The sequence below is a fragment of the Uloborus diversus genome, chromosome 7, assembly GCF_026930045.1.
Source record: "Uloborus diversus isolate 005 chromosome 7, Udiv.v.3.1, whole genome shotgun sequence".
Classification (NCBI taxonomy): domain Eukaryota; kingdom Metazoa; phylum Arthropoda; class Arachnida; order Araneae; family Uloboridae; genus Uloborus; species Uloborus diversus.
Window position 1 is genome coordinate 39,933,565 of NC_072737.1, and position 16,858 is coordinate 39,950,422.

Sequence of the window (16,858 nt, forward strand, 5' to 3'; positions counted from 1 at the left end):
TGGTTTTTAGTGAAACGATACCTCTGGGGGTGCTAGTACCAGGTAGCTATTAGCTCTTGGACTAGTTCTAAATTCTCATTAACTGTTCGATCCGGTGATGGTGCTGCCATCTATCGGTATATAAAATAATGGAGGCAAGGCACTTTGTATGCAGTCCTCGACATAAATACAGTTGTAGTCAGTTGTGACTCTTGAATAGAATAGAATAATCTGGTTTTAATTTGGCCACTGTTGGTGATATTTCAAGAGTTAACTATTGAATCACATTAAAATTGCCAATAATGGGGAAATAACATTAAATTGGTATAAAAGAAAGTCCTGTGATGCACACATCAGCTGGTTTTTAAAAATGGAGCCTGGTCAATCGGGGGAGGGGAGTCGGTCAATTGTTCTCCCTTGGATTTAGAAACATAATGAAATTAAGCATTTTTGTCCGCATTTTGTTGTTCTTTATTATAAAGAAAAAACAACAAATACACAAACCCTTTGCCCCCTTCCCTCTAGAAAATTTTGAAATGACGGGCCTGGGGAGGGGGTGGGGGAGTGTTCTTGGTGGTGTGGGTTCCGTAGTACATGCAAGGGGTGCACCATCGTTCTTTGGGGGTTGAGCACTTCCGTCATATGACATCTAAAAGAGTTTTAAACTAATAAAAATATTCATATAATTTAGTTGGTTATTTTACTTGTTTCGAGGGAGAAAGACGAAGTATCTGTTTTCTTGCTCTATAAACAAAGAACGAAAAAAAAAAAAAAAAGAACAAACATGCCGACTTTCATGACTTCTTCCTGCGATTGCAGGACGAATATCATAACTTCTCTTCAGAAAGAAAATTGGAGGCTATCCAACCGTTTTCCAACTATTTTTACACCACATGGCGGCGCTACTTTCGTGCAACGGGATGGTTTGATCCACTCCCCGCTAGACGTATTGATCCATCCCAAACGTCCTCTGCTCGCTATGTTCTCATCGTGGACAGAATCCTCCTCGCCGTGACTCCAACCTACCTGCAAATGGCCATTCGAACAGCGAAAGAACAGAAGAGAAAAACCCCGAGTCAACGTTATAAGCGAGATCTCCAAGAGCAAAGCAAAGCAGAGAAATCGGATATACAGGGAAGAGATAATTAAAAATTTCCTCTCGGATCGGAAAAAGCATGTCGCTGTTTCACCACCTACGAGTGATCCCGTTCACTTTGATCGCACGTCATGTTCCCAGAATCCTCCGCGCCGAGGAACGAGGTTTCGGCGAATGGCTGACAGGAGGAAACGGTGTGATTCGAGGGAATCGCGCGGTTGTGTTCAATCCTTCCACAGCTGGCGCACTGATGGGTCTCAACAACCAGAAAATGTATTGCGACAGGAGGGATTCCTCGGCAAAAAGAAACAAATCAACAATGACGGGAATCAATCTCGTCAACAATCCCAAGCAATTTAAGGTGAGTCAACTTTGTGTTTATTTTCAAATATTTCGATCTAAAATCGCAAAAGAGAGCAGTCTTTCAGTTTCGAAGCGAAAAGAATCTGTTGTTTTGTATTATACAGTAAACCTTCATTTTTCCGAACCTCATTAAACCGGAATTCACTTAATCTGGACAGCTATTTGGATGTGCATCCTTACTAATATTGTGAATGTGAAAGTGACTTAGTTTGTATATTTGTTTGTTTGTAATTCTTTCACGCCTTTACTACATATCCGATCATCATAACATTTTGTATCGACGTTGTCATGAGTGCCGGGGTGAACATAGGGTACGTTTCGTTTAGAAAAAAGCAGTCTATGATTTTTATTCCAACTTTAAAGAAAAATATAAATTTGCGATTATCTCATCGAAAAACAATCTATTTTGTTAAATCCCTGAAATAGCTGCACACTGTGAATTTTACCCGAAATTCGACGGATAATTAGAACGCCCCGAAAATCTTCATTCTAAGATAATTCCATATTCTAAAACGAGGCTTATATTCATTTTTGAAGTATCATCTATGGTTTCTGGTAACGGAATTGAAATTAAATAAAATTGAATAACTGATTCGTAGTAGACGATATTTTCGTGAAGGGAAGTAATCGGTCTAAAAATGCTTTATTTATTTATTTATTTATATATCGTCTGAGCTTTTCTACCAGTTTTAGTAATGGGTTGATATACATTACTTTTAAAATTACTTTAAGTCTACGTTTTGAAATATTTTTATGAAATTTTCTTAATTTAATTCATTAATACATGCTGCTGTCCAACGTGGAAAGATCGCTCTTGACGCAGGTTAAAAAATAAAGATGACAGAAGTTTTAGGATTTTAAAGAAATCCAAAGAGGTCTAAATTAAAAGTTTGAGTCAGAAAATTGCTTTTTTCCAAAAATCGATGGGAATTTTTTTGAAAAGTCAGATTGCTGAGCATGCGGCACTTGACACCATTCATTTTTAGGTAGGCCGTGCAACGCCGGGCAATGCAGCTGTATATTGTATAAATGAAACGCGAGTTAGTACAATAATGCATTTTTGTCGGTTGTAGTTTGTATTTTTGTAATTATCTTTCATGTAGTTTAATTTTTCTTTCTTTTGAGTTCGAATTAGAGTTTTTACTGTGTACAGTTGTTTGTTTATGTACCTTGACTCAACTTATAAGTTATTTTGTTTAACTCGTACTTTCATTAATTTGGACGACCTAGACCCCCTATTAGTCCGGATTAATGAGGTTATTGTATTTCGATTACAATTGCAAAATAATACATTAAATGCAAAATTTAATATGAATATTAATTAAATTTCGAGGGCAAAAGAACCTGTTATTTTGCATTATAACTAAAGAATTAGTAAGTTTTATTTTTTCTCATCTTGTGGTATGTAAACAATTATATGTTTGTCAAAGGTGCCCCCCCCCCCAAGAGCAAGGACGCACCCCTTAAATATCGCGAAGACCCTCTCCTCAAGAATAAGAGCCCCAAATATACCCCTAAAAACACCCACATCAAAATTTCAATGCCGCAGTCAGCGCCATGACCCCCCCCCCCCCTTGTGTTTGCAATTCCACGCGTAACATGAAAAAAATAACACGTAGGTAAATATGAAAATAAAGTTCAAGATTTTATATAATCTTTCTTTTTTTCTGCTATTTTTATTTTAGTGAGATGATTTATTGGTAAATTTGGAAAAATCGTCTCAAAGAAAATTAAAAAGGTTCCAAGAATTTTGAACACGTAGTTTATTTTTTATAAAAGTGTTGGGAAAATGTATGGGAAAGTAAAAAAACTTAATAATATTTTCATTCATTTTGGGGGGTGTAATGGCAAAATATTGATTTAAGAACTAGCGACTATAATCAGTGGCGTTCCAAGCACGGGTGTCACCCGGGGCAGTAATTAGTGATGTGCCCCCCCCCCCCACACAGAAAAACTTTTAATGTTTAAGGTAAACATGGAGGTCATACAATTTTCAGAAACAAGTTTTTATTTATGTGGTGTAACGAAAGTTTACACCTAAGTACAAATTTTAACTATGAACCAATATTGTGTTCGATGAAATTTGATTGCTTAGCATAATTTAAATATATTTTTGACAATGCTTTGAAATTGGAGGATTTCTATTTTGTATAAACTCTTAAATACACACCTCCCAGAAGGGTGTGACCCTGGGCGGATCGCCCCCTCTCGGTAGTGACGCGACTGCCATAATGTATGAAATAAACTAGGGGTGCTCACCTAAGGGGGTCATGGCGCAGACTGCGCCACTCAAATTTTTATGGGGTGGAGGGGGCGTTTTGAAAGGTATTTTTCACTTTTGGGGGGATGTTTGAGATATTTGGGGGATGGGTGCGCCCATGCTCTTAGGATGGGCGTCCCTGTACTTAACCTCTGGTTTTTTTTATTTTGCATGAAAATCAGGGGAGTGCACAGGGGGAAGGGGGGGGGGGGAGAAGAGACACCTGTTGACCTGAGATTTTTAAAAGGAGGAGGGGAGAAATAAATGTAGGGACGTGGAGGTAAATAGTATGGAGGGGGCCCGTAAAAATCATTTGGGACGGGCCCCAAAATTTCTGTGCACGCCCCTGATGAAAATGAGTGAAATGAAACTTTGCATATTTTTTGAACTTATTACTCCTTACTTTTGTAATTACTTTGTTCTAGAAACACTACGCAATTTCAACAACTACTTTAAATTGTTAAACTGTGAAAGTTTCCTAGGATTTTGATCTGAGGTTGTCAAAACACAGTATGATTGCAAATTATCTTTTGAAATACCGAAAAGAAACTTCATAATTCTGTCGGGTAAATGCATATGTGGTCCACTGAAGCCCGAAACCATTGGTCATAGGGGTTTGACCCCCCCCCCCGTCCCGAATAAACGACCAAATATAGCCTAAAACTGCATGTTGGCAACGTAAATTTCGAAAAATGTGTTTCATTTGTTCTCGACCAATACACTTATGATCCCCTCCTCCCTCCGATAGTGATTCTGTTCAAAATCAGAAGATGGATCAGCCAGGGCCCATCATTTCAAAATGCCAAATTTTCCGGGGGGGGGGGGGGCAAAAGCTTGTGTTCAAACATATTTATAGGGAAAACAACAAACACGTACAAAAACATCCAATTTCATTATGTTTCTAAAATCCAACTAACTCCCCCCCCCCTTCCCGATCTTTGAAATGACGGGCCGATTAGCTGAAGTCGGTTGCAATGACAAAAAATTTCTAAGACGTACCAGAATTTCCTTTCTGCACTTGGGGAGAGAAGCAAGCCCGTGATTTAGGTGGGCCATTGCTGTACTCGACGTTGAAAAAATAATGCTTTGACATACAAGTGCGAGTAAGTTTATTGTCTCAACAGAAATGTCAAACAATTTGCTTTGAGTGGTATACCCCCCCCTACACCCCCACGGAAAAATGTAGAATAACAGGCCCGGAGAAAAAGGTGGTCATAGAATCGTTTCCTGTAGCTCGAATACAGAAAAATACCGTATAATATGCTAAAATTAGCAACATTGCTTAAAGTCAAAGATTCGGGGGGGGGGGGGGGGGGTGCCCCCCTCTACTCACGCTGCGCACTCGGACAAATGTATCTAGTTTAAAATGAAAGGAAGCATTCCTAAGTTCAGTTACCTTCCCGAAGCACTCCAGTTATTACTTCGTATAATTCCTTGTAAAAAGAATTTATGATGGCAATATTTTAAAACGTTTCAGAGCAATTTTTGTTTTTCCGAATGTCATTTCATAAAGCGCAGGTGTTGAGTTATTAGCTCAAGTCTAAATTCAATCGCTTTCCCGTGTAGTGGATATGAGGAAATATCGAGAACTGTTTCGTCACGTTTCCTCCGTTGCATTTGAAACTGTGCCAAGTTTCGTTGTTTTGTTTACGAGGGTTATTTAATTAACAGCGATTGTGAATGTATAATGGGGTCGTTTCCAAAATTTTAAAAGTATTTTTTTCTGAAAGATCATGTTTAAAAACATAGGATCTGACCATTTTTTAAATAATTTGTTTAAGTTTAATATTTAAAAAAAATTACTTAAATTGGCGCGCTTTCAATGTTTATGCTTCTGTCCGATGATATTACAAATGATGAAATGCCATTCTGTGTTGCCATTTTCACAGAGCAAAATATTTAATTCGCATCTTTACTCACGTGTATTGGCAACGATATGGTTGATAGTAAGGGTAGAGAGCAATTTTAATTCGCTTCTTGATTATCATAACGTGGAATCGCGGTAGAAAAATGCGGCAAAATGCATCATTTGTGACGTCTTCAAGACCACGCCTTGTTTCGAAAATCGGACATTTTTTAAAAAATTAATTAAAAAATAAATGTTAGGAAAATAAAAGTATTTTCTGGGTCCATGCTATTTTTTTTTTTTGCCTATTCTATCAATTTCAGTGACAAAAAGTACTACTTTTGACTGAAGGAAACAACCCCATTATACAGTAACCCCTCGCTACATTGTACCTCGTTATATCGCTTATGCGGATAGATCGGGCTTTTCCTTCCACCGAATTCTTTGGTCCAGTCTTTCACACGTTTTAAGGTAGTCAATATTTTATTTGCGATATGTAGTCTTCTAAAATATATGATAAAAGAACTTATCAATAAAAACAATACATAATTTTAATCAACTATTCAATTATTCACAATTTTCTAAAATTTCTGCGTTATTGAGGAATTAGAAAAACACTGTTATAAAACACCAAGAATAGTATTTTAATAGAATTTAAAGGTTATTTAAACAAAATCGAAAAGAAATAAGCGGTCGTTCAGAAATAATGTCTAGCTTTGAGGGGGTGAAATTGTAACAGTTTGTGACAAAAAAGAGGAAAGGCGTAACAAAAAGTGACATCATGAATTTTTTTTTTTTTTTTTGAGAGTATGTCTGAAAAATTTGGGAAAGGTAAAGTGAGACTCTTTAGAACAAAGGTAGCGAGTGGGGGGGAGGGTCAAAAATGTTGAAACAAAGTTTGACATCCGTTTATGATCAGCCCTTAATCTTGTTTTATTTTATGAAATTAATATAGCAATTCATTAGCTAAAAAGGAAAGCAAAAACGCATAAAGCAATTTCAGAAACGAGTCTTCTGACGCTACATTTATTCACTATTATATTTGAACAATTCTCTCACTAGTGTATTAATTAGAAAACATAACGAAAAGAGAAACGAAGTTTGTGTATCGATTTGTCGTCCTGTTTCCTTTTCTGGACATTTCTCGTGGAACAGTCACTGTTGGAAGCAGGAAAACTCGTTAGGAACAGCAGAATATTTGCGGAAGTCACTACGATTATTACGCTCCAGCAAAAAGCGATTGATATCTTGGGGGAAATTCTCACTTAAAAATGCTTGAATTAATTTTTATTTTTAATTGCGGTCATTAGAGTTGAAAGAAACTGACCTATTTTATGGGAATCTGCCAACCATTCTTTGTGTGTGCTTATTTTCAAGGAATAAAGCAGTGCGTTGCCGTTTTTCTTGAAAAGAGTGAAAAAACAAAATTCGCACAGCTTGTAAATACGGTCAAACTTAATTCCCAAGAACGTAAATGAGACAATGGTTTTGTTATTTAAAAACCGAGTGCTGTTACGAAATGAGTTCTAGAAAATTCCTCATCATAAATACATTCAACTCATTATTAGAGGCGGAAAAAATCGCGATTCACTCTTACACTACTTCAACCCTTTATTTCGTATACTCCGGCATTCTACACTTTTGCATTTCATGTCTTCTTTTCAACACAATTTTACCCTAGATTCTTAACAACTTGCTTATTTTTGTACCATCAAACATTCCAAAATACCAGGGATAATTATTGTCATCTACTAGGTGCCCCTGAATGAATGGCCATCATTTTCGTGGTGTTGAAAGGGACAAATCCCGAAAAAAGATGTGCCTTCACGCAAAAAAAAAAAAAAAAAAAAGCTTTGGTGAAGCATCCGTGAGCGAGATTAGATTCCCCCTCCTCCCTGTATTGTTATTACGGAAAAAGTCTGAGAAATTTCAGCTGGAATCTATAAACAGGGTCTTGAACTTCTGCTTCTCTTTCCTTTTAGCCCCTTTCAACGTCGAATTAGTAAATGCTTTTCCCATCATAATATCAATTCATCATTGTCAAATGTAGTAATGAGTTACGTCTTAACAATCATGCGTGAAAACAGCGGGAACAATTTTGGGAGACATCAACTGATATTTTTTATTCTAAGAAAAATGTTTATGCAAATCGAACATCAATGCTATCGAACCTCTATCACGTTATCGATGAGCAGAAGCAGAAAGTAATAAAATAATGCTTTTTTACGATAATGTTCCAAAATTCTGGTGATTTTCCTTTCTATTGCCCTATAACTTTGAACTTTTTCTACAATCATACGTTTTTTCTTTCCTTTTCGTCTTCAACATGACGATAGGATGATGAAAATATATGCGCTGTGGCGTTCGTAATAAAAACTCAGGCGAATCAACTCGTAAAATGGCATGCTGCAGCACATGCGTTTTGTTCATCTTTCCTTTTTACTTTCTTCTATATCTAATATATAGAAGAAAGTATTGGATTCGTGCAAATTTTCGAATTTCGAATTTTGACGGATTCGAACGTTTTGAGGTGTGCTGAGTCCATTTCGACCATTTTTGGAAAATGTCTGTCTGTCTGTGTGTGTGTGTGTGTGTGTATGTATGTGTGTGTGTGTGTGTGTATGTATGTGTGTCACGTCTGTGTGTGACCAGTTTTTTGTGGCCGCTCTACAACAAAAACTACCGCATGAAATCGAACGAAATTAAGTACACATATGTGCCCCTATGTGAACTTGTGCCCATTAGTTTTTGGCGCGAATTCTTCCAAGGGGGGTGGAGCAATGGGACGTTTTTCGAGTTACGCGTGCTTGCTATTCCTCAGGAAGTTACTGGCGGAATCAAACAAAATTTGGTCCATATGTTGGTATTAACAGGAACAGGTGCTGATTCAATTTTGGTGTCAATAACTCTAACGGGGGTTGAGCTATAGAACGTTTTTTGTCGTCAATTGTGACTGCTGTATCTCAAGAAATAATGAACGGAATGAAAGAAAAATTTATCGGCAAGTAGCCCTTAGTGGGTATAAGAACTGATTTTATTTTTGTGTCAACAGCTAAAAAGGGGGGTAGCGCAATCACCCGTTCTTTTTTTCCATTTTGAGTGCCCTATCTCAAGAAGTAATGCTACGTTCTGGTTGAAATTTGGAATATATGTGAATCCATATGTAAACAGGCTTTGGTTCTATTTTGACGCCGATCGCTCCAAGAGGTGTTGATTTTTTTTTTTTTTTTTTTGCGAATAAAAATATTTTTATTAATGCAACAATAAGAAAGATAAATCGTAATAGATTGTCGTCTGCGTATTTCTCGTGATTTTAATTGTATGGAAATGATAGGAAATATTATATCAATGAATTAAAATTTTTAACTGTTGCCATCTTATGTTTGTTAACAAATAAAATATTTGTAATTCATTCAAGCAAGGCTTTTAAAATAACTTTCAATTTTCGCTCTTTGCTTTGCTTTTGCAATAATTCAGACATTTGGGATAGTCGTCAAGTTTTTGCATGTGTCATTTTGTTTTTGTTGGGAATATTGCTTCCTCGTCAAGCATGGGGAGGGATCAGAAAAAAAAAAAAAGAAAAATATAGAAGAAAGTTTCGTGATGGCCACAACATACTAGTTTCAAGTTGGCACAAAAAGGAAAGGGAAAGTGCATGTGCAGGGATAACCTGAGAATATTCTTCTGAGATTTGGAAAATATCTGACTATCGCGAAAACGTCGGTTGGATTTATGGGTAGTCGGCAAATATACATTATGTGTGTCGTTATTTATCCTTCGGAGGCGCGCGGATCTGGGATTTACATTGGAAATTCACTGAAAATATTGCAACATTATTTTGTTTAAAGTTTCCGAAGAGTACGGTTATCGTCTTGAAGGCTAGTACAGTCTGACCACTGATTAGATGGAAAGGCAAATTTCAGGTTTACAGGCGGAAATGGAGGTTTACCCCCGCTTTGCCACTTTTGGAAATTTTCTCTAGAATGAAAAAAAAATAATTAATTAATTTGAACTTTGACATCTTGAATTCAAACTATGTTTTTCGCAATCACGAGTGTGTGTGTGTGTATGTAGGCTTGTGGGTGTGTGTGTGTGGCGGGGTATGTTTGTATGTGTGTGTGGGGGTATGTGTATGTGTGGGTGGGCATGTGTTTGTGTGTGTGGGGGGGGGTAGTTGTGTGTATGTGTTTGTGTGTATGTGTAGGTGTATATGTGTTTAGGTGTATGTGTGTTTGTAGGTGTATGTGTGTGTGTAGGTGTATGTGTAAGTGTAGGCAAGTAAGTGACGCAACTTGGAGACGATTTTCGTTGGAGGAGCAGCATCGTGAGGCGGCCGGCCGACTGTGGTACTGCAGAGGCAGGCGGGGGGAAAACAAAATCATAGGAACATTATTCAAAGGTCAAGTGAGAACAATAAGCAATCGTGATTGCTCAAAAAAAGCTAACTAATAGGATTCGCATTCAACCAATTTTCTTCTTCTCCAAGCCAAACAGGTGATTGTAGTCGCCAAACGGTGCAATTCATTGTTTACTTTTAGTCCATTTTTCCCGTGAATGGAGTTTAGTCTGCTTATTTGAAAATTTGCTATCATACTACCCGGATTATTCGGATTTTCGATTATCCGGGTTGCATTTTGTCTCAGTTAGTCCGGTTGAACGAGGTTGTACTGTATATCTTAGCTTGATAAAAATGGGAGAAGGTCCGCTCCTTGATCTGGCAAAGAGGCTTCAGACTAGATGTGGGGCCCATTATTATTACTACAGTGAAACCTGTGTAAGTTGACCACTTGCGGTGCAGTATTTTGGTGGTCAACTTAGACAGGTGGTCAACTTATAAAGGGGGTAATGATTTTTTTTTTGGAATTCTTGCACCATGACACCTTTTGTAATTCTTGCAATTGACACCTACTCTTTCTGTTTAACTCACTTTCATTGTTTAGCATTACTTTGAAACAATAACTTAAGATGTTATTCAAATATTTTTAGAGATTATTTTCCCAGAATGACGTATAATGTGTCGTGCAAATTTAAAATTTCAGTAAATTGATCAAAAAAAAAGGCTTATTATTTATGAAAAGTTACTCATTTTATATTAATAGTTCCTAAAAATTTATAGCTAATCAAAAATTACAAATTTTTCACTTAACAACAGAAGAAAAACAAGTTTGGAGAATAAAAGGGTTCTTAGTAGTTTTCCCATGTGGTTAAACTCAAAAGGAGGTTTAGTTATGCTGCTGTTTCATTTAGTTGGTAAAATGCTGGTCTGGCATCAGAAATTCTTGGAAAGCTTTAAAAAAAATAATAATAATAATAAAAAAATAATTTGCTAAATAAAATTTTAAAAAATAAACCAAGTGGTCAACTTACAAAGGGTTTTTTACAATACTCCAATCCAAACTTGGTGTTCATTAGTGGTCAAGATAGACAGGTGGTCAAGATAGAGAGGTGGTCAAGTTACAGAGGTTTTCCTTCATTATATAAGATAGGACTAATTCCGTTCCTGACAAAAGCGGTCAACATAGACAGGTGGTCAACTTACAAAGGTGGTCAACTTTACAGGTTTTACTGTATTATCTTTTTCTTTCTTTTGAAACTATTTCTTTGAACTACTTTATAACAGTGTAATCATTTTTCTGACATTCTAAAAAATATTGTTTGCCGACAGCCCTGTTTAAAGATCGATTTTTGTTCTCATCCCACCAAAATGAGCTAGTGCATATCGCACCTCGGCAAAAAAAAAAAGAAAAAAAAAAAAAAAAAAAAGACACAGCTTTAAAAAAAAAAAAAAAAAAAAAAAAAAAAAAAAAAAAAAAAAAAACCCGAAGTTTTACACAAAAATAGTTTTATGTGCTTTAGTCTCAAATATTATAAGACGCACCAAAACATTATGATGTGATATTTGCTGGTTAGTTTTTGTTGTCTAAATTGAGAATGCATACTTAAAGTTCAAAATTATGAAAATTTAATGGCATATATCACTATCGATTATGGCTCATTCTCCAGAAAACGTAACTTTTGAACGCAAATATTTTTCAATTTCGAAACCTTTTGTTTTCTTTTTTTAATTCTTACATGAAAGTGTTACATACTAGAAGTAACCATAAACAATGGCCCAGTTAAGTTCCAATTATTTTACTCATAAATAAAAAAATAAAAAAATGCTTTGTTCACAGAAATGAAAAAAAGAAAAAAACTTTTAATATTTAAAAATCGAGGCCAATTTAATATCAAAGTAGTAATTTTGTTAATTGTGAAAACAATGAGTTATTTTAATGATTAGTGGGAATCGAATATTAAGCTTTCTTAATTAAAGTGCGGCTTAAATTTTAGTTATCCTTTTAATTCAAATGTGTGTTAAAAAATAGTATTTAGTAAATTTGAAAATATACTGGCAATTTATAATTTTGGTAGAATGCCTAATATTGATGTATTTCCCCTCCATCATTTATTTTTACCTCGGAAATAATGACATTGGTAAGGGTCTGTCACGGAGGTGAGGAATTTTCCATTAATATAGTCCTAATAGATACATTTTTCAGAGAATTTGTTTTTCCTTTCTTTGCTATAATCTGCACATGGTTAAGCATATGAAAACATGTTCACTTCTTTTTTTTACATTAATTTACATCCCTGAAATTCAAGTTCATGGAGGTGAGAAGTCAGAAGAACCACACTAAGTTTTTAAAGCAAAATCTATCTTGTTTTTCGACAAAGTCTCACAATTTCAACTATGGCTAAAATTAAACAAGGGGGCGCCCTTGTATCATAGAAAATAAGATGTGATGTCATTATTGCCACGTGTTAATGAGAAATGGCGTTTTGTGTTTAGGTGAGAATTTATTGTGTGATATATTTCCTTATCCTACTAAAACGAATTAAAACACAGTATTAAACAATTAAATACACCTAAACAGTTAGTATTTGAGACAATTGTGGAAAAAAATAAATAAGAATATACTTTTAACTAAACAAGTTATAAAGCAACATAAACAGTCACACCAGCGGGGCGGAGAGGGGGGCGATCGGGGCGATTGTTCAGGCGCCAAGATATGAGAGGGCGTCTTAATCTGAGCTTTTGCTGCACAATAATTTACTTCTCCCCCCCTTTTATTAAGTATTTTTCTTAACTAGTTTTTAGAATTCTAACACATTAGATTCAGTTCCTGCGGCCTCTTTTGATACGCAAAGATAACATGTTCAACAACTAAAATCTGTTATGATTAATAATTTCGATATGAACATAATCAGTTCTTTTCCATTGTACGCCAACTAGAGTTGTTAGCGTGAGTTTGGCGGCTTTAATAGAATGCCAATGTTCATCTTACTGTATATTGAAGTATTTCTTAATCAGCTTAATTTCTATATGTGGGGTGGGGGAGAGGGGGAGAGGGGCGCTTGCAATGATTCGCCCCGGGCGCCATCGGCTCTTCGGACGGCCCTGAGTCACACCAGGGGCCCTACAACGTAAGTAACGTTCTATTCTGGTGACGACGTTTTCTCCCTCACGAAAAGCGAGAACAACCGATAAAATAGTCGGTTCCTCCCATTTGCTCTTACCACCATTGTATCGAGTGAGTATTTTGTCTCGTTTTCTAGCGTTCCGAGAACTACTCGTGAAGCGGGAAAAGAATCGCTTCAGTCAGACTGGAGTTCTTTTTTCCTACGGCAAAAGAGGCTTGCATTTTCGTTTCCCACGGCATTTGCGGTTTCCCGTACTTATTGAGTTTTTTCGTCCACAGCAACGGGGATCCGCAACTTTTAATTCCACGGCGTTTCGGGACCCGAGGAGTTATCTCATGGCCAAACAAATTGGCAGATACATTTCTTGATATGTCATAACCAACTTTTTTTTTCTTTTGTGTTTACGCATTTTATTAATTTTATTTTTGGCTTATTTTTTTCTTTTAAAAATATTCTTTCGAAAGAATACTTTAAAATGCAAAGTGCCTTTTTGTTTGCCTTTTGTTTATTATACATCAGATTTCAAAATCTTTTCACGGTAAGTAAGCGAATAAAATTTGACAATGGTCTACTTTAAAGATTATTCCCCCCTCTCTAAATCGTTGATAATGACTCACCCTTACGGTTATGTTTCGTAAAATTAGAAATGCAGATTTGCGAAGCACGGTTGCTTTAGTTTGAAACTATAGTGACTGTTAATCTTCGTTTCCACCAAAGAATTCTCTTTTGGCATGAACTTTCATGCGCCACATATTTAGGTGGAATCTGTTTATTAATTTAAAAAAAAAAAAAAAAAAAAAAACCCTAAGCAATTGTTATATTTTTAAAAAAATAAACGATGAACTCGCTCTTGATTATCTTTGAAAAGCAAAACAAAGGGTTTTTAAGAACCATTTGACAGAATTTTTTGGTCCATAATTACCCCACTAGAAACCGTGAAAACATTATACCAATAACGCAAAAACAAATCCGTTGTTTAATGGCATTAACTCTTACGGACCAAGATTGTGGACACCTTGCCAATTTTTTAAAAACCATTAATAATCGAAATTTGTTTAAGAAAAGGCTAAAAAATTTTATACTCAATTCTACTGCAGTCAATTTAGGATAAAGTAGCATATTTGTAATATAGTATACCTGGGTTCCGTTATAAAATTAGACGTACTTTATTGCATTGTTTGTGTTTATTGTTCTTTGTATGATTATGCATTTATTTTCTTTTAATTCTATCTTATGTTATAAACAGGCTCTAAATTAAGTTCTTTTCTGAGTGGTGGGAGCTATTCAGGCTACTGTTATAGCCTTTACTCCCATCTACTCAATCAGGGATTTTCAAATAGATAGAGTGAAATATATTTAAAAGAAAAAATATATATTTAATGCAAATTTGAAGAATAATAGATAAATAATATAGCTGGGGAATTCAAAAACGATCGTTTTGAATTGACTACAATGCCCTTTCTCATTACTTCTAATGAAATAACAGTGGTCCAGCAAATCAATTTTACTAGAATAGTGTATAACTTATAACTTAACATGAAAAGTGCTGTGGGTTTTAAACTTTATTTCTTTAAATTAATTAAATGGAAAGTGTTTCGCGTTGATTTTGTACTGAGGTTACAACAAAACAATGTGTAAACATACTGCGGGAAAATAACTGAATTCAATTTGATTCGAAAAATAAAGATTGATATTTTATGAAATGTAAAATTAAAAGATATTTGATTGGTGAAAAATTTCTAAGGATCTTGAGGTCCTATTAACCAAAGTCTACTGACCAAATGTCATACCCTACTATTTATTAAGACAAAATTATATGTACAAAAATAAAGGGGGGGGGGATTGTAAAAATATTCTCAGTTATTAGAAAACGTCTACCTGTAGAGCAACGTTGCTTAACGTCGCAAAATTGAATCCAACAACATGCATGTCAAAACTATCAAAACATGTAATTTAAAGACAGAAACACCAATATGTAAACCAAGAAATGAGTCATTTCTCGCGATCGAAATTGTTAAAAAGTGTATCTATTTGCCCTCATCATAATTAATGTTTATTTAAAAACATCCATATTCGGGGAATGAGCCTAATAAAAATATGTTCGTAACACTCTATAACGAAAATATGTTCATAATATTTTGAAACCGAAAATATTTAATTTAAATTACTAACCGATTTAAACAATGCGTCAGTGTTTAATGAAAACCATGTTCCTATAATAATATTACTATCATTAAAAGTAACTTGGCTGCAATAATTCCTAGACTTCTCCTCTTGCAAAATTACGAGCATTAAATCCCACAATTGCAAAATTTCCATCACTATGCAAGTGTAAACAGTCACAATGCTTCTCTGGCCACCGCCATCTTGACTAGGAAGTACTTCTCACCTCCCGAGAAAGCCAACTCACCACCTGTCAACCGGGTGAAAACGAGAATGGTCCTTCTCGGCAGCTAAAGTCGGCAGCAAGACGTTTAGGATAGCTTCATGGTAGGCAGAATCGCCGCGTCACGGAATGTGACGTCACGTGCCGAGAAAAACCGATTTTCTCGCTAACGACTTCGTTCTAGAGATAATCATTGTAGGGCCCCAGGTGTGTGATATGCCGCGGATGTGAGAATTCGCATGCTGTGGATCAAAAATATATTAAAATAAAAATTACTATTAAAAACCGTTGGCAGGTTTAAATAGATATTTTTTGATTAAATTAAAAATCATTGTTAAATGAGTTGTTCCTTAAAGTTTTTACCTCAAAATTCGTGTGACAGAAAAGTTACACTTTTTGATGAATGACCCTTATATCGTTTTTACTCAACCACGCATCAGTTATGTGAGCTGTCTTTGTGCGAGTTTTGAGAGCATTAAATCTAGATTTTAAAGCAATAACTAGTGCGTTTCCCCAAAATTTGAGTTAGGTCACTTTCCTTTCTGGGGTGCGATATAACTTTCTTAATGCCTTTTGGTGTAGATTGGCAAATATAAGAAATAAAAAACTCTAAAGATCATTTTCTACTAGAAATTTCAAATTTGGGGATAAAATTCAGTAGCACCTCCTTTTAGGGACATCTCTGAATAAGCGACACCTCTATTTAATAGATTTTTTCTGATGTTAGTCCCTTTGAATAGGGACCACCTCCACGTATTTGCCTCTCATTAAGAGACATTCACAGGGAAATTCAATTGAATTTACTGGAATTCAAGACAGCTGAAGACAACTCCTCCACTTCTCCCCCGAATGGTAACACGACCTTTTTGGTTTTTGGTGGGAGATGTAGTGTGGGTGTTTTCCCATTTGGTTCAAAAATTTCTCCACGGGAGGCTTCCGCCCCACTGACCGGAAACACGATTGACCAATCCGGTGTCTTCCAACTCTACGTAAGGTCTGAAGGGAGGGGTTTAGGTGCTCAGACATTCAAGGCTGTTTTCAAGAGTAAATTTCTAAGCTTAACAATCTGGCGCCCTAGCTTGGCGCAATTTTTAGCACCATTCGGGGTTCAGGGCAGTGGTTGCCATTGAAAAGTTCAACGTGGTAGAGAAGAGAGCAACTGAGCCACCATTCGGGATTCCGGGGGGGGGGGGGGTCCTCCTAAGAATTTCCACGTGGTGAAACTGGTTGCACGTGCCTATGCAAATTAGGGGCAAGTTCATTGAGAGCAACCGTCAAGGTAGTAGACTAGAAATAACATTCAGCTCAAGCATCCAGTTCCAGGGAAAACCGTCGCCTCCAATTAATTTAAAAAAAACTCCTTAGTAATAAAATATTTAATTAATTTTAAGGAAAATAATAAACATTTATAGTTTATTTTCGACTGAAAAATTAATTATAATGACTTGATTAATTATTTGTTTAAAC

At 35.8% G+C, this 16,858-nt stretch overlaps 1 protein-coding gene across 1 annotated transcript in view; it reads left to right on the forward strand.

The window, feature by feature from the left end:
• Nucleotides 1–922: 922 nt before the first annotated feature.
• The window catches only part of LOC129225576 (NADP-dependent malic enzyme-like), a 79,882-nt gene continuing 63,946 nt past the window's right edge, over nucleotides 923–16,858 (forward strand). The window contains exon 1 of the mRNA XM_054860025.1: nucleotides 923–1,436. Within this exon, the coding sequence (XP_054716000.1) occupies nucleotides 1,155–1,436 (282 nt within the window). The 5' untranslated portion in view covers nucleotides 923–1,154. The remainder of the gene's footprint in view (nucleotides 1,437–16,858) is intronic.